The sequence below is a fragment of the Sylvia atricapilla genome, chromosome Z (assembly GCF_009819655.1).
Source record: "Sylvia atricapilla isolate bSylAtr1 chromosome Z, bSylAtr1.pri, whole genome shotgun sequence".
NCBI lineage: Eukaryota > Metazoa > Chordata > Aves > Passeriformes > Sylviidae > Sylvia > Sylvia atricapilla.
The window spans coordinates 82,230,506-82,252,826 of NC_089174.1; the positions used below are offsets into that span (position 1 = coordinate 82,230,506).

Consider the following 22,321-nt stretch of genomic DNA (forward strand, 5'->3'; position numbering starts at 1 on the left):
AGCTGAATTTGGCCATGTGTCTGTTCACAACTGCAAAGGTGGGAACATGTACAAGCGCACACACAAACATGGGGATTGCCCATTGCTAAATACATGGGGGTTCATGTCAAACTTACAGATGCAGAAAGCAGAGAGAAGGCCCTAAAACCCAGAAAGCAATTATGTTCCAGACAAGTTAGTTACCCTCCTTGACCAACCACAGGTGTAATCTTCACATGCTGCTGGATGCTGTCTCCTGATTTTCTCCTTGCGTAGTAAACTCCTTGCCATTCCTGAAGAAACACACAAACCAGAGACAGCATCTGAGCATACACAGCTTGCAGTTGTTTATTACTACATAGTCCTTGTGTGCTTTTGTTTCATTGTTGTCTTGTTTAAAATTGTATAAAATTAAGGTACTCTTAAGTATTACACAGAGAGGGAGAGAATGAGCAGCAACTATTCACCCAGTGGAGAGCAGCACCTTTAACTACCATAAGGACACTATTATGTTCTTCTTGGGAGAAGGTATTTTTCACAAGGAGCTTTACAATTTTTGCAAGGAACTTTAGGTATCATCTGTTTAAAGAGGTGACAAACATCCTTCCTAGGTGCCTCCATAAGGAGCAGTGACTGCAACGCATCCAGAGGATATCCCTTGTCACAGCAGAAATGAGCCCTGTGCCAAGCACCATTCATCTTTGAAGCTGTCAGTTGTCATGCAATATATGTGCTAAATTTCAAAAGCCCTTGATCTAAAGATGTCCTTCAACTAACCTCAAAGAGGAAAGATCTTAGGGAGGGAACTACCTGGCAGCAGAGTAGGATTAGGCTGGAAAATGGGTAGAAAGTACCTTTGAGCAGACAGTGCTGGCTGCTGGGCAGCCCATATAAATGAGGAGGAGCACAGCAGGAGTGCCCTGTAGGTATTGCTAATGAACCGAGGTGAACCTGCAAGCAACTCCAGACAGTGACTCACAAAGCTCAGATCACTGCTGGATGTGAGTCAAAGGTTCAAGAGCTCCCTAAAGGTCTTGAAGCAGAAGGTGAGACAGGGAAGGGCGACAGATAGTTCTGCAGCCCAGGGGTGGTGGGATAAGAGAATGTTGCGTGTATTAGGGAAAGGTATTACCAGGCCCATCACCGCAAGGACAGGAGCTCACAGCGCACTGCAGATACTCTAACTTAGTTGTTAGGAAAGCAATTGGCACCCCTCTGGGTGCTAATACATTTTGGTGCTTTAAGCACGCAGGGAAGACTCTGCTGTTTGACAGAAGTTACACATTTTGAAGGGTGATTCAGGCATGTGAGAGACTGACTGAGGGACAAACTGTTACATCCCAACTTAAAAGCTCCATGGGTTCTCAGCAAAACAGAAACACAGAAAACATTCTGATACTGATCTTAGCTCAGGAAATCAGCAGGAGTTCAGGCAGATCCTAAAACCAAAGCTAATGAAATCTGTAGTCACTTGTCTGTGGCATGGGCTGTTGTGCTTAGGTATCTGAGAAACAGAATTCTGGTCTTACATGTGTACTCATGAAGAACGTATCTTGTGTTCTTAAACTTACAGCAATAAAAAGCAAATCAGAATAGAACTCTATAGCAATTTCACATGAATTTGGTTTATTTGCTTACCTTTCCTTTTTTAATAAATGTGTTTATGTTGTCCAAAAGATCTGCAGAGTTTTTATCACTTTTAGGTAGTTCAGTGAGCTCCTTGCCAATAAGTTCTCCCTTGCAGTACCCCATCATCCGTTCAAAGGCTGGATTAACATACTGCCAAAACAAAGGTGCATTAGGACAATATCAAAAATAACTGATTTAAAGACTAGTAAATTATATATACAAGTATCAAAGTGCGACAAGCTATATGCTAAAACCACAACCACACACCCCTACAATTCACTGTTTCTTATATAAAAATACCATGTCATGGTGTAACATTTTATTCAAGTAAGAGGCTGAACAGAGAAGGCAATATGTAATCTATTAGAAGGCACATAAAAAGAAATAATGCAGGCTTTACCAGACACAGCATTAATGAAAACTATAATATAAATGAAGTTACAGAAGGAAAAGTCTTAAAAATTCAGCAAGCATCAGTGTGCTGCAACCAGAAATCAAGCAGTTTGTTGTACAAGGCTTTCTAATGGGCAACAAAACTACAATACTGATACATAACAGGCACTACTGAGCCAAGATCTCTTTGGGGTTCCTTTTTCCAAATCCTATAAAATAGTTAACATTTCCTCCCCTACCTGAATGACATGATCTTCACTGGTTATTTCTACAGCTTCCTGACAATGGTCTAATGCTGTAAACACTGCATTACAAGCCCTGAAAGTAGCAAATGATTAGCACATTAGTTTCATTGTTAGAACATTTTGTTCACTATAAATAAGTGATTAAATTGTACTTTTTGATAGATGAACCACAAAGTAGCTGTTGTTTTGACTAGACCATGTCACTATCTTTTTCATGACTTTTTCAGAACATCTAGCCTCAGATGTCCCTATTGTTAACGTGCTTTTACTGCAGATTACATTGTAAAAGTGCTCATAGGTACTGCAGCATCTTAATAGTATGCTTGTACCTACACACATGCTCTGAACAGCAGGAACTAACAATCAGCAGTAAAAACACCACATCATTTTTACATCAGAAAATTTTGTGATCGTTAAAGATTGCGAACACAAAAATCCTGACAGCAGATACATAAAAAGTTTTCAATACAGTAAATAGACTGGCAGTATCAAAGAAACTGTAATACAACACAGTTAAAGGAAATAATTTGAGCCAACTCGAAGTTCTAGTCCAAAAAATATCAAATTTCCTTCTTCCTAGTAATAATGCAGTGACTTGATTTCCATACATGATGATCTTTCAGGACACAGATGATCTTTGTTACCCATTTTTTTTCAGGGCTATGCTTGAACTAATGCATAAAAGCAAAAGCCTTATTTTCTTGCTACAGAATTCAAATTGCTTAAATTATGATTTAGACAGGATGGCATTAACATTAATATAGGCTTCTAATGTTAGGGAAAAAATGTGTATCTTATAGAATGAGAGGATGATTTGGGTTGGAAGGGACATGAAGATCATGTTGTTCCAAGACCCTACCACGGCCTGGAAGAGTGAATACTAGAAGAAACAACTCAGGCATGCTTGCTTTGATAGATGTCAGTACCTCATCTTTGATTTGGTCTAAAGACAAACTAATGATCTTCTATATAACTCAGACTGCAGGGAGCAAAAACACACCATGCATAAACATTCCTGTACACAGTTATTACCTAACAGGAACATCTCACTTCCAGGCTGCATAGTAGGGTTTGAATTAGTACCACTGACTAGAGAATTAAAAAATACATTGCTACTTCTGCTTATTGTGGATGTAACTCAAAACAAAATAGGATACACAAAGAAATATACTCAGAAACACAGACATGCAACCATGTGGATGAAGGTCTGTAGGAAAAAAGTATTTTATACAGAAGATGAGAGGTTTTTCTGCTCATATAATAAAAGGAGCTCAGAGTGTAATTTTATATGTGATTTTCTAGCAATTCAAGCTGGCTCCCAATTGTGATTTTGTGCTGTGTGAAGGAACTAATTCATCCCAGTGACAGATAGATAGTGTCTGTCTGGTGACAACGAACGTAATTACATAGACTTTCAGTAAGAAAACACACAGATATGTTTGCACTATTCAAGCCTTAGTATTTTCATTTGATCTGGCAAGCAAGCCAGCAAAATTACAAGCTTAAATGGCCCATATCCCCTGACCACTAACATGACCTCATCTACTGCTCCCTGGAGTTGGTGATACTTTTTCATCACGTTTCTCTTGTGTCTGAACACGTGACACATCCTGAGTTTAATTCTATGAACCAACTTTCTGCATTCTCTTCCCTTTCACTTTTAGAAAGCTGTGTAGAAGACCTGCAGATCAGCAAAAAGCAGCAGAGATGTGCAGAGCAGCACTCTTTCCCCCACTTGATTAAACCACACAAATGAAAAAAACCCACAAAACTTGAATGTCACAACCAGAATCAGTTCTCATTAGTTTTTAGTGGCATCTGCCTAAAAAGACAGAGGTAAGGTGAAGATGATCAAGCTGAGTTTTGGAAAACAACTATTAAAGTTGTATAAATGAAAATTCAAAATTTTCCCCTGAAATTTTATTGTAATTGCAGTTTGTGTGCATGAATATGCAATCACCAAAATGTGAAGTCACTTCGCTATCAGTTTGCAAATAAAATCTTTAAAAAATCAGCTTGTTAAACAGAGACATTGAAACCTGTAGAAAAGTAATAGTATTTTCTGTAGATGGAGCAGGTATTAATTTTGGCACAGAGAGAACAGCCCCTTCTCTGCATTTCTTTCCTTCAGTTTCATATGACTACATTGCAAAAATATCTACATGCATGCAAAAGCACCTCTGTGAAATATAGAATTAGTCCCATTAAAGAAAAAGTGAACGTGGGAATGAACTTCATTTAACATCGCACTAACATATAAAACAGTGCTCTTGGCCTACCAAGTCTTGGGCAAGCAAAAAAAAAACAAAAACCAAACCCACAAAACTCAGAGCTGAATAAAGATTGCATTCAAGTCTTTGAATATGTAAGCTCAGACACATGAAATCAAGAATGACTTTGTGAATTTTTACCATCACGTAAATTCGCAGCCCATGCCTACAACTGACCAAGATTTCTCAGGGTGCATGCTACTAAAGTAATGAGTTCATCCTTTACAAAGCAACAGAAGGAGAAAATATGAAAGTGCAGTACATAAGTTAACATAGATGCAAGGCACACATATGTGTAGCTAGGAAGGGGCAGAAAGCAACATGATGAATCTGAAGTGACTTAGACCAGGAGGTTGATGTTTGCATTTCTCACACTTGCACATACCGTAATTTGAACTGAGATCTCACTTCCCCGTGCTCTATTTGGACCAGTTCATTGTAACAGGCAGTTACGCTGCTGTTCTCCATGAATTGCTGGAAGACAAATCAAGAGTGCATGAAAACAGGCTGGAAGAGTTTTAGACTGTTATTTCTGTCTCCGTATCTTACACGTTAACTTTTTTAAGAGAGCTGGCATGAGGCCAGCAAAGGCCCACAGGGGTGATTGAGCACCTCTGCTGTGAGACAGGCCAAGAGAACTGCGACTTTCCAGCCTGAAAAGGAGAAGGCTGAAGTGGAGAACATATCAGGGTTCATCACTATCTGAAGGGAGATGTAAGAAGACAGAGCCAGCTCCTCTCCAGTGGCGCCCAGTGACAGGACCAAAGTCAACAGGCACAAACAGAAGCAAAGGAGTTTCAGCGAGGCTGAACATCAGGCAACACTTTTATTTACTCTGAGGGTGACCACAGGTTGCCCAGAGAGGCTGCCCAGAGAGGTTGCAGAATCTCCCCTCCTTGGAGATGCTCAAAAGCTGTGTGGCATGGTCATGGATGACTTGCTTTAGGGGGCTCTACCTGAGCAGGGAGGCTGGGCAAGATGACTTTTAGAAGTCCCTTCCAACCTCAACCACACTTTATTTTCTGGTAGAAATAAGCTTTTGGTGTGTCTTTTGTGTTGTGAATAATAATATTTTCCTCAGGAATGAGTTTCTAGTTTTTAAGACAACACAAATATCAAAATACAAAGCAACTATGAAAATATGCTAAATCCTTTACTGGATTTTCCCATTCAGTTTTAGCAACCCAACAATACTCTAAATTCTCCCCAAAAACAGTCTCACACAAAACAAGTATTGCCTTGATGTTTTATTTTGAACATCAATCCTTAATTCAGAATGGCAATGGAAAACCTCTGAGACATAAAATGAAAGAAAGACAAAAAAGAAAGAATGAGAAAGAAAGAAAGAAAAAGAAAGAAAAAGAAAGAAAGAGAGAAAGAAAGAAAGAAAGAAAGAAAGAAAGAAAGAAAGAAAAAGAAAGAGAAAAAAGAAAGAATGAGAAAGAAAGAAAGAAAAAGAGAGAGAGAGAAAGAAAGAAAGAGAGAGAAAGAAAGAAAGAAAGAGAGAGAGAAAGAAAGAAAGAGAGAGAGAGAAAGAAAGAAAGAGAAAGAAAGAAAGAAAGAAAGAGAAAGAAAGAGAAAGAAATAAAAGAAAGAAAGAAAGAAAAATAAATAAATAAAAAGAAATAAAGAAAGAAAAATAAAGAAAGAAAAAGAAAGAAAGAAACAAAGAAAGAAACAAAGAAAGAAAGAAAGAAAGAAAGAAAGAAAGAAAGAAAGAAAGAAAGAAGGAAAGAAGGAAAGAAGGAAAGAAGGAAAGAAAGAAGGAAAGAAGGAAAGAAGGAAAGAAAGAAAGAAAGAAAGAAAGAAAGAAAGAAAGAAAGAAAGAAAGAAAGAAAGAAAGAAAGAAAGAAAGAAAGAAAGAAAGAAAGAAAGAAAGAAAGAAAGAAAGAAAGAAAGAAAGAAGGAAAGAAAGAAAGAGAGAGAGAGAGAAAGATTTGGCATTAATTTCCAAGCAAATATTGCAAATATTGCAGCTAAAGCTCTGAAAGTGAAATAACTTTGCTTCACAAGTAATCTCACTGAGCTGTCACTGTGAATTCAGAAGTGCACAAAAATATACAAAGTAAGAAGCTTGACTACAGTGAAAAAAACTTTTATTCCAGACAGGAGAGAATGTTCTCTCTGTGTTAGGTCTGAAAGGTCTTGTGCTTGCTCCTGCTGAAATCAGAGATTTTATGTTGCTACAAAAGAAGTAGATTCTCTGACTTCAGTTACAGTTTATTGATCAATCACATGCACTGACTTTAGTTATCACAGGAAATTCCCTGTGTTGGCACTAGTTCTCACAGCACAGCTGCAGGCACAATTCAGAGCAGCATGTAAACCTCCAAAGAACAGCTTTCAAGAACTCTGTGCTTCTGTCCTGTAAAAAAACCTGTTTTGGAGACAAGTGGCTTAATTCCAAGTTGTGAGCAAAATGTAAAAAAGTAAAATTAAAAGCAACTGTTGGCATGGGCCTGTTCCACTCCTTAATGCTGAGATCTTAAAATATTTCTGCAGCTTTCACTTCACACACTACAGAATGCATGGGAAAACAAAAGGTACAGTATCAAGTTGGCAGAAGCAAAGGTGCAAATAATGTTGTGGTTTTGCATATCAAACTGTCTGCAAACAAACTTCTACAGCAGTGTAGACTGAGATTTTCAGTTTTATGGTGCTCTTTTAAATATCCAAACACATTTGTGCTAAATTTAAAGCAATAAGAACAAATCTATCAATAATATAAAATTTATCCATTATAAATTTATAATTAAAATAAAATCATACCCATGATGGCAACCTATTTTATGAAATAGACTTAAAAGAATATACCAAGGCTCTTTATAAACTGAATTTTACAGTAGTGTTTTTACAGTGAATTGTACAGTAGTTCAGTTTTACTGAAAATATTTAAAATTTACTGAAAAAATTTAGGCACTGGTGTTCAATGACAAAGCTCTTGGCATAGATCTTTTGCTAAGAATCAATAATTGCAGCTTATCAAAGTGCTAACTATGCTCTTAACTGTTGTACATCCTCTGCAGATATACTGAATCACTTTATCTGAGTTCATAGTGCTGATACTGGTTGTTCACTGGCTGACTCAAAACTGAGAAATCAACTGGGACATGAAAATAGTGAGAAACATTTCTTTTTCTAATCTGACACAAGAATAAGAATATCTCAGATATTAGAAGGCAGACAAAACATTTTCTTTTAAAAAAGTTTTGTATTTATGCAGAACATTTTGATGAAAGTAACACATACTCTTAATTTTTTTTTTTACTTCATTATAATGGGATTCCACTGTTCTATACAGAACTTAGTACAAGCCATAAGAGCAAGAATGCATCCTTCTTTTTGCTTAACAGTAAAAATAGATTTTAATATTAAAGACTTCTTTTATCCCAATCCAGAAAGTTTTTAATAGTATCTGGTCAATGAGAACCAACATTTTTGTAGGAAAAGAAGTTCAAAATACAAGACAAGGTTGTAATTCAGTAACTGGAAACATTAGGATCTCCTGTTTGCTGATTTAAATCATAGCTAAAAATCAGGAAGCTAAATCACATATTCAAATTAGCCCATCCTAAGTAGGCCACCACTATTAGATTTATGAGGCTGAGAGGAAAAAGAAAATCAGCATAATTAATGTACTGGATTAGCAACAGCATTAATACACAAACACAAAAACTGTTAATGATATAGAGGGAAAATCAGATGTAATAAAATAGACTTTTTTTGAGAAGAAGGAGGAAAAACCAAAAATAAGTCAGCATAAAGAAACCTTATGATTTAAACAGATACCATTTTCTAAAAATAAATTTCATTTTTGCTGCTGAGGAAGAAACTCCCCACAAATACTACCTCTCTGTTTGAAGAGGGGTATTTTTAAATCTTTGTGTGGTAATGGATTTAGTCCCTACTGATCCCCATCCAAGCAAAAATAATTCTTAAGTCCACCCCACAGCAAAAATAGAAACTTTGACATCAGATGTGTTTTAAAGTCTTGAAAATAATTCCATGGGGAATTATTACATTATGCAAGCTCTCTGATAAATTTGGGACAGCAACAGTGAGTAGTTAGTGCAGCTGTCAGGTGCAAAAAGATTTTTCTTTCCAAGGCAGAGAGTACCACTGAGCCATGTCTCACAGCCACCGTCTCCTCTGACTTTTCTCAGTACTGCACCTACAGTTTTAATCTAGCTCACAAACACATTGCCCTGCATCATGTTCAAATGAAACACTAGACCTGAGAAGTAATAAACTGTTCTTTGAAAAATATTAAAGCCATAGAAAGACACAGAGAGAGAGAAACTACACTAACAAAGCACCAGCATTCTTGGGCTGAACCTTCTCTTAGACTCACATTTCTAGTTTTCAGAGCATCTGAGTGCTTTAGAAATGCTTTGGCCCCACAATACCCCTGCAGTAAAGGCAAGACCTTATAACTCTTTTTTTGGGAGATGATCTGAAAGTGGTAATTCTGGTTCATGTTCTGCTGTATAAACAAACTTGGGCTGAATGTGAGTTAGCTCAGACACTGGACACAGAATGAGAATTTGCCTGGGTTAATTCCATCTCTTCCATGGTTTTCCTTACTACAGGTAATTTTCCTAAATATATGTATATTTAAGAAAATATATACAGTTAATTCTAACTCCAGATGTGGTTCTATTGCTTAAGTACACATCTTTCCTTATGAATGGCTAACTTAAAAAATGCAGCTGGTTTATTTTAGAGTAGCGCAACATCCAAAGCCACTCCCACAAAGATTGGGAGAGGGTAAGCAACCTAGATTTTCAGAGATGAGAACTCCTGCCTTTCTGCTCACTCCTACAAAGCCCTTTGAGAAACAGTGCAAACAGTCATCTTCCCTTCTGGCTGCTTGTACAGGAGTGTCTCTGTCTGTACTGAGAAGAGCTGGTGCAAGCCAACATAACAGACAAAATGAGTGAAAAAAATTCTTCTTCACATCATGAGCTGGTCCAGGTCTGTGGCCCCTTCAGAAGAGAAATCCCAGCAAGCTCAGACACACAGAGAGGTCTGGGTGACAAGTCAGCACACTGTGATATGTTAATCAGAGTCTCCCAGCCTTGTCCTTAGTGCAGTCATAAACAACACCCACCCACTACCCAGCCAGACCACAGCAGGGTAATCTCAGCACAGCTGGTAATCTGAAAGGACTAGCTAGATCACAGACCTTTTTGTTTCATATGCTTCTGGAATACACTCTTGAAAAGAAAACTAAATCAATAACCACTGGTTTCTTAACAATAAATTTCTGACAGAAAAGGACTGTGTGCTTTTCAATTTGAGGAAGCAGAAGTGTCTGTAATTTGTGAAGTTACTATGTTTTATATACTACATAGGCAAATTATACATACCCTATCAAAGCCTGCATTAAGAAGGGGGAGAACAGAAGACTCTTCTTGGTCTGCAGATCTACAAAACAAAATCACAAAACCACAGAATTATTCAGGTTGGAAAAGACTGTTAAGATCATCAAGTCTAACCTAGTGAACCACCTAAGCCCACCAGTGAACCGCTTCCCAAGCACCACATTCACACATCTTTTAAATACCTCCAGCAATGGTTATTCCACTGTCCTGGGCATTCTGGGCGATGTTTGGAACCCTTTAAGGGTAGAATTTTTTCCTAGTGCCCAATCTAAGCCTCTCTTAGCACAACCTGAGGCCATTTCCTCTTGTCAGATGCCTTGCTACTTGGGAGAGAAGACTGACCCTCACTTGGGTACACCCTTCTTTCAGGTACTTGTTGAGACAAAGTCTCCCTGAAGCTCCTTTTCTCCAGGCTAAACACCCCCAGCTCCCTCAGCCACTCCTCACAGGACTTGTGCTCCAGACCCTTCACCAGCTCTGCTGGTGTTCTCTGGACACATTCCAGCACCTCAATGTCGTTCTTGTTGTGAAGAGCCCAAAACTGGACACAGGATCTGAGGTGTGGCCTCAGCAGTGCCCAGCACAGGGGGACAATCCCTGCCCTGCTCCTGCTGCCCACACCATTGCTGACCCAGGCCAGGATGCCATTGGCCTTCTTGGCCCCCTGGGCACAGCCTGGCTCATGTTCAGTCGCTGTCACCAGCACCCCCAGGTCCTTTCCAGCCCCTCTGTCCCAGCCTGTGGCCCTGCCTGGGGCTGTTGTGAGCCAAGGGCAGGACCCAGCCCTGGCCCTTGTTGACCCTCACACCACTGGCCTCAGCCCATGATCCAGCCTGCCCAGATCCCTCTGCAGAGCCCTCCTGCCCTCCAGCAGGTCAGCACTCCACCCACACTGGTGTCACCTGCAAACTGCCTGAGGGTGTGTCAATCCCTTCGTCCAGGTCATTGATACAGAAATTAAGCAGGGCTGGTATATTATTTACTATGAGGGGACACAACACTTGAGGATTAGATGGCATCAATCTGACATAGTTCTCTAAACATAAAGAACTCAGTCAGAAGAGTTTTTCCATGAATACATACATAAAATCATACTGTTACAGAAGCTGGTGCTAGTCTTCTATTACAGTTATTTGCAGCTTTTATACAGCTTGATAGTTACTCCTACAGCAACCTGACAGATCATCCAAGAAAAGTCCTGTATCTCTACATACATAGAAGGGGATTGCAAAAAAATTATGAAGAAGATAAAAGACATTCTGTGATATCCTATGAGAAATAATCTAAAAAAGTTATTAAGATAAAGGTAAAGCTAGGTTGTAAAATCTTGTTCAGCAGCAAATTTAGTTGATTTTCAAATCTTGATAGTAACAGTTCTCCTCCCACTCTTTATTTTCTAATATTTTAATTGATCTAGGAAATTAATAAAAATGGCAATTGATTCAGTAATGTGTAGGAGTTCTAACAAGGGTATTTGAAGGTACTTGACTATATATTTCAGTCAGTAAGAAGTCTTACTAAATGCATGGATTTTGAATTACTGAATAAGAGTTTAAAGACAACATTCTGTTGAATTTAGCATCAACAGAATTGACGTTTGTTCCATCACTCAGTTCAATAAACAACAATTTGTTATTTATCTAGTTATTTCCTTTAGAAGGTAATACACAGCTGGTTTGGATTTATATCTTCTTTTTGTCTTAGAAAAATCTCGTATCTGTCTGACTTTCTTACTGTGCAACCCGTCATGAAGGTGGCATACTAGTTGGCACTAAAGGAAGGTTATCAAACACTCAAATAATATATCAAACATCATATTTCAGGTGAAAAATACCACATTTAGTCCATAAGACTTGCTAGTAAGATATTTTCTGTTATTAAATAACTGTTATAGATTAAATGACTGCTGTTATAAAGTAAAATAAAGATCTTTCACAAACCAGTAATACTTACGTGCGTGGAACCACAGCAAGTATCACCGTATGCTCTGATAGCTCTGTGGCACGAATAGACCTGAGGAAACAAAAATTTCTCAGTTATACTGAATGCTTTCTCAATATTGCTCTGAGTACCTTCACTGAAAATATAAATGAAAGTCAGACTGAAAAACACCACTGAGGCTAGACAATACAATAGGGCACTGCCAAACCTAACTATTCCCACTTAGACAAACCATTTTCATTTTGCCACCAGATTCCTCATTTAGCTCTATGCAGGTAAGAAGGCAAAAGCTCCAAAACCACAAGGGTACAAACATCAGCTTTTCAGACCCCCTCTTATGCCCTGGGAAAGGTTTCCCCTGTGTTCTCAGCTTATCTAGGTAACTGCCCTGACTGAGTGAGTCAAGAAAAGTCAGTCCATGCAAGGCATCTTCAGTGCCCTTGACTAGTTCTAACAAGTATCTCTAGCCCCACTCATATTTATCACTGTCCTTCTAGCCATTGCAAAATTTTGTTTAGAGTGTGGGAAGTGCTTTCAAGGTATGAAAATTAGAAAAGTCGGTGTACCAAATTATGAAAGACTACAGTTTATTAAATACTGAATAAACAAAATTTTGTCACGTTGCATATCATTGAGAAACAAAGAAGATATGACCAGCTATGAGAAGAACATTTTATTTGTGTTTTAGTGGCTAATGATAAGGTTTTTTCGCTCATATCACACTGCTCTGAATAAACAATCTTTATGTTTATCTGTTGGTCTTTTAGAAGAACTTAGATCAGCAAAAGAATTTGAGCATTAAGATGCCCCTTGTCATAAACATGGCAAATTTCAACTCATGGCAGACTAGAAGCACTAGTATGCAAAATGTATGGTTCATCTGACCCTTAGCAAAGGTTCCCAATACTAAGCACTTGTAATCTGAAAGTAGCTTAAACAAAACCATGTGGACTACAAGAATGATGCAAACTTTTGCAAAGAACCGGCACTGCCTGACCTTGTGGACAAACACACTCCTTTGAAATCTGCAGCTTCAGATTTTGCTGTAGGAGTAAGTCAGGGAAAAAAACAGCACCCACAGCAGGGAACAGTTTCACAACACCTTTGGCTTATGCTCTGATAGAAGCCCCAATACCTAGAGATAATTCTACAATTCAGCTTTGGCATAGTGTAGTTTTCATATTATTATCCTCTTACACATGTATGCAAACCTCCTGGCCTCAGTCCCCAGACTTCCATTTTACTACAATTTTAGGTGCTCATTTTTAGTTTGTTGTTTTTATCTTCTTTTCTCCCCACACACTATTTTTTTGGTTTAAAATTCTGCAGTTTGGTTTCATACAACCTTTTCTGAAGCTTAAGAAAAGCATAAGGTGCTTTGGGTTACCTGCAGATATCTTCTGCATCAAAATATTTGGAGTTCCTGTGATCTATAACAATTATTTCTTGGTGCTTATCCAGGAAACATTCAAGTGCTGACTCCAGAGTCCAGGCAACATTGCACCTGTATCCTGCCCTGTCACAGGCCCACCAGAAACCATTGCTCTGGTTGTCTTCTTTTGCAAAGATCAGCAAAACCTGCAGGGGATGGAGAACAGCAGCACCACATTAGGCACATAAAGTAGTCCTCTGCATGGAGCAAGTCTTACCAAACACTTCTGCCCTTTGGAAGATTGAATCTGCTTTAAAAGTGAGAAGTTGAACCACAGGTTGTAAAATAGCAAATGCAGCAGTACACATTTCTTAATGAATACAGTCATCAATAGATAATCAATAGTTAACTGTTTTAAACAAGGACTGGTATTTAGGACAAAAGCAGCCTGCACATGATGATTTTTTCCTAGCTCCTGTTCCAATTCAATCAGTAACCAGCCAGCATGTTCAAACATCATTGCCACTCTCATCAGGCCATCCCAGCTACACAGACTTTTGATTGTAATGAACTGTCTGAAATGCAACTGCCCTAATTATCACTTATCACCCCTGAAGACAAGGGCAAAAATTAACACAATTTTATTTGTTATTTCTTCTTTAATCACAAAAAAGGGCATCAACCAATATTATTTTAAAGCTGAAAAGAACAACAGGCAAGCAGGTATGTACAAGAGAAAAAAATATCAAAATGTGTGAAGTTTTTACCCAATAAATTGTACCAAACTGTCCCTAAGCATATAAAGTAATTCAGATAATTTCAACTGAACACTTAAGGAACTTAAGGAACTACTCACACAAGATCAGATAGGAAGTATACTGAGGTGCCACTGTAAAGATCAAGGAAATGCTGTAGGAAGCCTGTTTGCAAGCTAACACAGAGAACAGAAGCTGAAAACAGCTGTATTTCTGGGCCTCTTATGTGAAAGAAAGTATTTTTCAGAAAGAATAAATCTTTCATCCTTGCCTCGTAATGCGCTATTTATCAGTGTCCAATTTATTCATCCAAGTCATGCAGACACTCCCCATTACAGCTGCACATATTTACCATAGCAACTGATAACTAACCATGCTGCCCCATGTGTCAGATGAAGAAAGGGCTAATTTAGTGCAAATATGCTGTGAAAAAGAACGCCTCAAAAAGTCAAAAGTTTATCCACAGCTATTAAAATTGCACAAAAAGTCAGCAGCCAAAGGCTTGTAATGTAAAAAGCAAAATCCTGTTCATTTCACAAATAAAAGTAACCCCCTGACTTTATATAAACAACCTGTTCAAGAAAAATACTCAAAATTTTGCTCCAAATGCCTATGGGAAAGGTCAATAACCTTTATTGCCTTGCTTTGTGCAGCTGTGGTGTCAGGACATGAATTTCAATACCATCAGTCTAGAAGCTAGAAAAGGTGACAATAGCTTTCCTCTTACTGTTAGCTGTCTGGATTGTTAAGTTCTAAACAATAAAAAAATCAATCATTGTTACTGCAAAAGGACAAATAGCAAGAGTTTCACTAAACAATGGAAGAAAATGTTATGCTCAGAATTTCCATAAATATTAAGAAGCTAAAAGTTTCAGTGTATTCGAAGGTTTTTGATTGCAGTTATCAAAAAGCAGACTTGGTTTACTGACGTTTAACATCCAAGGTAACTGTTGTCACTCTTACTAATCCCTGGGTTTTTTCTCAGCCATCAAAGTGTTGGAAATCAGTGACATGAGCAAGCTGCAGATTTTCTGATCCCTGAGTCAAGTCCCTACTCTGATAAAATCATCTGTTTGGTTTCAACTGCCATTAGGGTTACTCTGTTCCTAGTTTGGAACATTATGGGGAAAGAAAATTTGAGGGGCGCAAGAGTGGAATATTTTTTGACATCTTCCTTCTCTCAGCATTCCTAGTTTGGAAATAAAGGATGACAGCTGTAAAATACCAGCTGTAAAATAATGGAGCTTAATTAAACCATCCAATCTCTCACTGGTAGATAATTACCAGCACATAAATCCTTCTGATAATATTAACTTTAAAAGTTGTTTTAAAGTATTACTACTATGCTTTCTCATTGACATTCGTATGGGGCTCACCATAAATAATCAAAACATAATGTAGTTTGTAACTAGAAGTATATTGTACTGTATGTAACGTAGCTAGTAGTGCATTTTTATGTATGTAATGTAACTAGTAGTGTATTTGAACAGTATTATCAAAGTCAAGGCAAAAATATAACAATTTATATAAACAACATGATCAAGGAAATGCTTAAATTCAATCTGTATGCTTAAATTCCTTGGCAAAAAGGACTTCAGGTAGGTTTTGGGGTTTTTTTTTTGGCTGCATGATTTGCCAATGTTACTGTAAAAAGATAATTTTACTCAGCATTGTCCTAGTTTAGGAATACCATGGACTTTCTCTGTAGAGGCCTTTCCAATTTTGGTGATGTACTGAAATTCTTACTTTCTTCCTAAATATTTGCTTCACATAACTATTGCACATCTTGTTCTCAGTTTATTATACAAAGGCAGGAAAAGGACAGAAATTTGTTTTAAAGAGTTTGAAATATAAGAAACATCAGCTGAGGATAAACAGGCTACCAAAAGGAAAAAGAAAATTACAGCAACTGAAGAAGTTACTTAATTATTTTCAAATCATCATATCCCAGCAAGAGACTTCCAAGGCAGAAAAGACATAGTATTTCTGAATAAAATTACAGAGGGGCTCCTGTTATACTGGCATAACAGAGGGAACAGAGAAATGCTGTGCATCATCATGCTTCATTTGCAGCTCATTAGGGGAGATCACAGTGTCAGCGCTATGAAAGAGATGATGGCAAATAAATGTCCTAAAAGGTGAGAAAATGCAGCATTTGAATAGGAACACGTTCAAACATTTATGAGCAAACATTTCTGCTAGAGGATCCAACACCTTTTTTATGTGCACTAATTGTTTATAAAAACCCCTGATCTCTCGTGTGCCCTGGAGAAAGCACATTTCCGTGTACTTTCAGCACGGCCATTTCTGAAATCAAACCATTCCCATTTACAAGCCTTGGTACAAAGTTGAGGCAGTTGAGTAAGCTGTATATGGGATGTTTGGAGGGTTGGAGATGGCTGGTTTGCTTTGGATTCTTCCCTTCACCTCTTAAGGCCAGGACTACCTGGGCCACAATTCCATACAAACTAAACCAGATTTTTACTTCGACACATATGGTCATGAAGCCCAGTGGGGAATCTATTAAATGGTTTATGACAAGTTACAGGCACAAGGGAGGTCACTTCTCAGATAAAAAGTATGTGCCATTTTGAGGTAGGCACAAGTGTCCCGTAACAGCATTAAACACACCAGAATAAAATGAACTTCACTAAGAAAGGCCCCAGTGGCAATTGTTTTTCCATACAGAACTGAGCTTCTCAGACAATTGTAAACATGATTAATCATCCACAAACAGACATTTAAAATGTGATACTCAGTAGCTGTTTGCACTGCACAGAGAAACATATAATTGTATTGTCAAGATGGATTAAAAGATTAGCACACATTTTTTAAATCTGTGGATATGTGCGTTACTTGCCAAATTATCTGAGGTAACGTAGCTTGTTCCACAAACAAACAAGGTGGGTTTACATAAAGTGTTTTACTTAACTGTATATAAATTAATGTATGGCAACATCTTGACGAAAAATTCTTCAGTTAATGATTTTTCTTAATAATTTCTGCTTAAACAGGTTATTTTCTTACACAGATTCTCAGTTGTGAAATGTATGGACAAAAAAAACCCCTCATCTGAACAGATACCAAGAAGAATGTCAGTTTTTAAAAACAACAAAAATGCAAATTTACCTCGGGAAAATCCAATTTCTACTAAATAATATCCTGGCAAAAGCACTGAGACTATTTGTTGTTGGTTTTAAATGTCTATTAGATAATCTTTCTGAAGATGAACATGATCTAAAAACATTTTTTTCAGTGAAAAGTTCCGTGGTTCTATGTTGAAATTCTGTGCAAAACCGAAAACTGTTCTACTGCTGAAGCCACTGCTCCACAGTATTATTACAACATTAAAAAGTAGTTTCATCAGATTGAGTCATCATTAAGCCTGAATGTAAAGACTTAGAAATGTAAAACTTTCTGAAGCTTTTCTTCCACACATGGTTTTTCACAGAAAGGGGGACAGATGACTAAATGTCTCCGTATTTCTGAATTAACTGACCCATAAATTAATTCAGATGAATTATGTATCACCAAAACAATGTTAAAGGCTAAAATTATTTAATTTCCTATAATCTGAGAGTTCCAACATGCACTATAAGCTGAAAAAAATAACACTTGGATCTGAATCTGTCACAGGAGCAGAATGTACAGAAAAAGAAGCATGTATGGATAACAGCTGTTGCTCCTTAGCTGAAGTTGCATCTATCTGTTTGGAGGTCATGTGATTTCTTTGTTTTGCAGACTGGTGGTCTGCAAAACATAGTTCTCTGTCCTGTTGTGCAAAAACCAGCAAAATATATACATACATACATACATACAAATATATATATGTATATATATATATATGTACATACATACCTGAATATATACTTAAATTTCATGAAGCTCTCAGCTTTGGTATATCAAAACTGAACAGTTTTTAATATCCATAGAGGCAGCTCTCTTTCTTTGGTTGATGCACATAAACCCACACACACTGGCAGGACAGGTGCAAGTAATGAGGGGATGTTAAATGGAAATCTAAAGGTCTTGTTAACCAAATTAGTTTACTTGTAGATCTCTTCTCAAGCAATCAGATACACAAAACATACATTATCTGTCTCACAGTCCTTGTACAAGTGAAATTAAAGCATTATACTTAACTACAGAGGGTGAACCCTAATTTCTTCTCCCATCAACACCGAATTTGCTCTCTCAGAAATTGAAGGACCACCTTACCTGAATTGGGTATTGTGTCAGTCTCATGGGCCCAACTTGTACTTCTGCATATGAAGCCTGCTAAAGAAAAGAAATACAGATTTTTTTTCAGCCTGGTTCTTAAGAAGAGAGCATTTTACATACCAGACTTAAAGCTCAAACAGAACCATGAAAGATGTTAAAAGGTACACTGGCATATCAGTAGCAGCCTTAATTTAGTTGCTTTGAAATGCATCTTACATGATCATCTTCACCAAAATCCTATTTTTGTTTTATTCGCCTGTAAATTAAATATGGTAGGATTTTAAATAAGGAAGCAAGACGCACACACTTCCTTTTCCCTCTTTCCTCAACAGAGCACCTAGGTTACACAGGGGGACATGTTTTTGCTGGAGACTACAGAAAGCTATTTATCTCTGGCCAAAAGTTATTAATTTGAATGTAATACAGAACTTCTATTAAAGGTCTTGTGACATATCCTAAATAATAATGTTTTAATCAGATTGACAAGGAAAGAAGTGACTTTTCAGAAAAGGGAACTGGTTTGGGTTGCAGATTTAAAAGTTGTTTTCCAGGACCATAGCCTTCAGTTTTCAGGTAAAAGTATCACTACCATGTGAGCCACGACATTTTCAGAAGACATGAGAGCACATCATAATTTAAACCTGCTGCAAGAAAGCCAGTACATGTGGGCTGTGGCTGCTTTGTTTGCCATACTTCTTAGGAGCTGGACTACATTAATACTTTCTGTGTCTTGATACATTTCAGTACACTTCTCCTGTGCACTACTGATTTGTTTCACTTCAGATCATTAGCCACAGAAGGTTGTTAAGCAACTGAACAATACATATGTCCTCACACAGGTGCACATACCTAATGAGAAGAGTCTTCAAACCCTTAAAATGTTCATGCATATGGAGAATTAGTTACAAGTTACCTATCTCCAAAAGGGCAGATTCTTTGATCTCCTGTTTACCAGTTACCCCAGCTGCCCCAGGTGTAGGTAAGTTAAAGAAATCACACTGAAAGACATATAATCTGACCAAACCCCTAATTCTAGGCAGCTTCTCAAGGACATTCCCTGGCACATAGGAATGCTAGAGCCTTATTTCTGTGGCATTTTTTCCCCTCTGTGGTGCTCATTAGTTTGAGCCCTTTTATACAGGCAATATTTAACCCTTAAAAAAATGTATTTTTCAAAGGAATGTGTATAAACACTTAAAACAGATGAAGTTCCCAATATTCTGCTCTTTTCTTTAGAGAATACAATGCTGTGTTAAGCATTAACTGCATGTGAGACAGTGGCATTATGTATAGCTACAGCTGACACGTTGGACTTTCATGCACCACTGCACATCGATTCTTCTCAGCCCAACAACGTACGTCAGAAGGTGGTAACGGGCAGCACTCCAAAAGATTAAACTACAAAGCCTGCCACTGTTTGCCAAAGCAAAAACTGCCCCCAATATAAGTGTAGTTAACCTCTCCTTTTCTCACAGAAAAGCTTCACTTCCCACTTGAGCTCCTGCTGCAGCAGAATGTAGTTTAGTGCCAGTAAGCGTATCTGAACAGAAATGGAAGTTAGCACCTATCATCAAACATGAGTTAAGGGTGAATTAAAGAAACAGTTCTCTGAAAGCTCGCAACTCCTCTTCCCCCCAACCAAAAGACAAAAAGAGTACATTCACACTCCAATGTTACTCAATAGGAAACTCCTAAACAAATCTTTAATAATCGTATACTTTGATTTAAAAAGAAAACATTTTGAAGTAATCTCATTGGACAAATCTGTAAGACTACACAACAGACTTCAGTCAGTCTCAAGGTAAAAACGTATTTTTTGACAATATATAGCTCAAATTGTCTCAGAATGTGTGGATCTAGAGCATGAGTTTTTTCAACAAAAGAAGAATATAGACACATCCATGTATGTTTGGACACAGATATTTATTTTATTATCAATTTACTAATGCCAGGGAAATATCAGGGAACTCACATTGTAAATTAATGCCTTCACTTTCTACCACTTCAGAAGGTATCCAGCATTAGTCACTCTGTATTGTCAAAAATGGAATAACTGTGTCCAAGACATAGATCAATGCAGGCAAGTCTATCAAGTCCTTTACAGAGATTACTTTATAGATTAGCCACTTTTCTTATCCTGTTTATTTTAAAACAACAGCAACAAAATAATCCACTCACTCAGACTCTGACTCAGACTTTTTCTCCCAGCTGTTTCTGTGTCAGCCTCATGAATAGAAAACACTTGAATAGAAGGACAAAAAATTCAGTCTTTCTCTCTCTTCCTCCTTTCCTTCCAAATTTAGTGTACTCCTACCTTTAGCGAACAGCAGGAAATCTAGGTGAAAAATAGAAAATCTGAGACCCCTCATGTAAGTGGATGTGTCCCTGTCCTGCTCAGTGCAGACATGATACGGTCAGAATCACAGAGGGATGCAGAATATGTGCTATCATACCTGAAAGATTGCTATGTATAGTCTTTAACTTCCTAAAATGTTCAACTTTATTACTTATACAACGCAGAGAAACAGATGGGACTGCCAAATTAAGACTGGTAATGAACCTGAGTATGGGAAAGGATAAATAAACCTTCTCATTAGATACAGCAAAAACTATGTCTGACATCCTCCTTTCTGGTCATTAAGTTCTGAGTCTTGTTTTACAACCTGAATCAGACCTTTGGACTTATCTGCCCAAACTGCTGTGGGTATAAGTGACTGACTCATTTTTCTCTGTCAAAACTCAGCTAAAGGAGGCAGCAAAAATAATGATGTGTGCCTGGCCTTCACAAATGTCCTGCAGATCTCTCACTCGCCTGAAGGAACTAATTCCCCATCTTCTGAACTCCCAGAAGAATATCACCATGTGGACACTGCGTATTAGTGATACCATGACCATACCTCTGTTCATTTCCTCACTTAAGTGAATATCACATTGCTGATGATTTCCAATTTAAATAAAGCTCTCATTATTTGACTGACTGCCAGGAAGGACTGCTAATAGATCTGCAACCTAAATCAATTAGTGTAGTAGCTATAATAGACTTTTCTGGTAAAACATGCAGAGACAAGCCTGATTCCAGAGAGGCCAGCGAGAAAATGCCCAATTTCAGTGAGCAGAGGAACAGACACTGTGTTGAAAGCAAAGAAATAACCACCTAGAAATAATAATAAAAGCTTGAAACAATGAAAAAATGTTTGTTTTAACATTTTTAACTGGCCAAAAATATTTTCAGTACCATTGTTATCTCCTAAGCAAATCTCCACAGGAATCAGCTACGAAACAAATAATTAGACAAAGTCAATAGCACTTTCTTAGCTCTTATGCTTTTGTGTAAATCAGTGATCACCAATTACCTTACCATCATAGCAGCTGCCATTAAGCAAAATGCACTTACTACTTCACTGAATTTTCACCTTTCTAAATCACCAGTACAAAAGTCTTTACCCCATTATGGATGCAGACTTACAGCCCTTGCAGTTTATGAATCATCAATAATTACCAACACGCCACTGTAATTAGTGTTGACTAATTAGTACAACAGAATCTCCTTGCTTAATTCTGTGCTGCTTCAGAGCCACAATAGCAGCCAGAGCCAACCAAGCAGTGATTGAAACAAAGGTGTTGGTGAATTCAGCCTCCTGAAAAGGTTGAGGATGGGTGTGCCTGTTGAGAAGGTCCAAGGCCCCTCTGGACACACTTTTGCCCTGAAGGCTCCCTGACTTTTCCCTTTCACTAGTGCATTCCTTTGTTCAGCTCTGTAGCATTTTCAGACCTCTGTCCCTTTGGTTTTGCAAGAAGGTAACAGGAATCTCTTTCTGACCCAGCTTTCACCTCAGCCTTGTGTTCCCCTGGCCACATCTCCACAACCTTGCCAGGGCTCTCTTGCACTTCCCTCCAGCTCAGTTTCCTCTATCCACACTTCTGGTGAAGATTAACACTTCAGCCTGTAACTTGGCTATTACCATTTCCATGTTTGATTGTACCACTATTCTCAACCTCAAGTCCCTTTGCCTTTTTTTTTTTTTTTTTTTCCTGGCCAAACTGCAGTCTACAACCATGTATGACTTCAACCTCAGCCTTAGTCTTGCATGAATTTCCTTATGAGACACAGGGCCAAGAGCTGCTGTCCAAC

General features: G+C 37.9%; 2 protein-coding genes across 2 annotated transcripts in view; both read right to left on the bottom strand.

Annotated features, from left to right (window-relative positions):
- CRHBP (corticotropin releasing hormone binding protein) overlaps positions 1–22,321 on the bottom strand; it is a 477,084-nt gene that overhangs the window by 331,471 nt on the left and 123,292 nt on the right. The window lies entirely within an intron of this gene.
- Positions 1–22,321, bottom strand: part of PDE8B (phosphodiesterase 8B) — a 74,442-nt gene that overhangs the window by 23,548 nt on the left and 28,573 nt on the right. Inside the window, exons 2-9 of the mRNA XM_066340010.1 lie at positions 18,187–18,246; positions 13,229–13,419; positions 11,854–11,913; positions 9,886–9,943; positions 4,902–4,990; positions 2,241–2,319; positions 1,618–1,758; positions 184–272 (exon numbers count right to left, since the gene is read on the bottom strand). Coding sequence (XP_066196107.1) covers positions 184–272; positions 1,618–1,758; positions 2,241–2,319; positions 4,902–4,990; positions 9,886–9,943; positions 11,854–11,913; positions 13,229–13,419; positions 18,187–18,246 — 767 coding nt within the window. The remainder of the gene's footprint in view (positions 1–183; positions 273–1,617; positions 1,759–2,240; positions 2,320–4,901; positions 4,991–9,885; positions 9,944–11,853; positions 11,914–13,228; positions 13,420–18,186; positions 18,247–22,321) is intronic.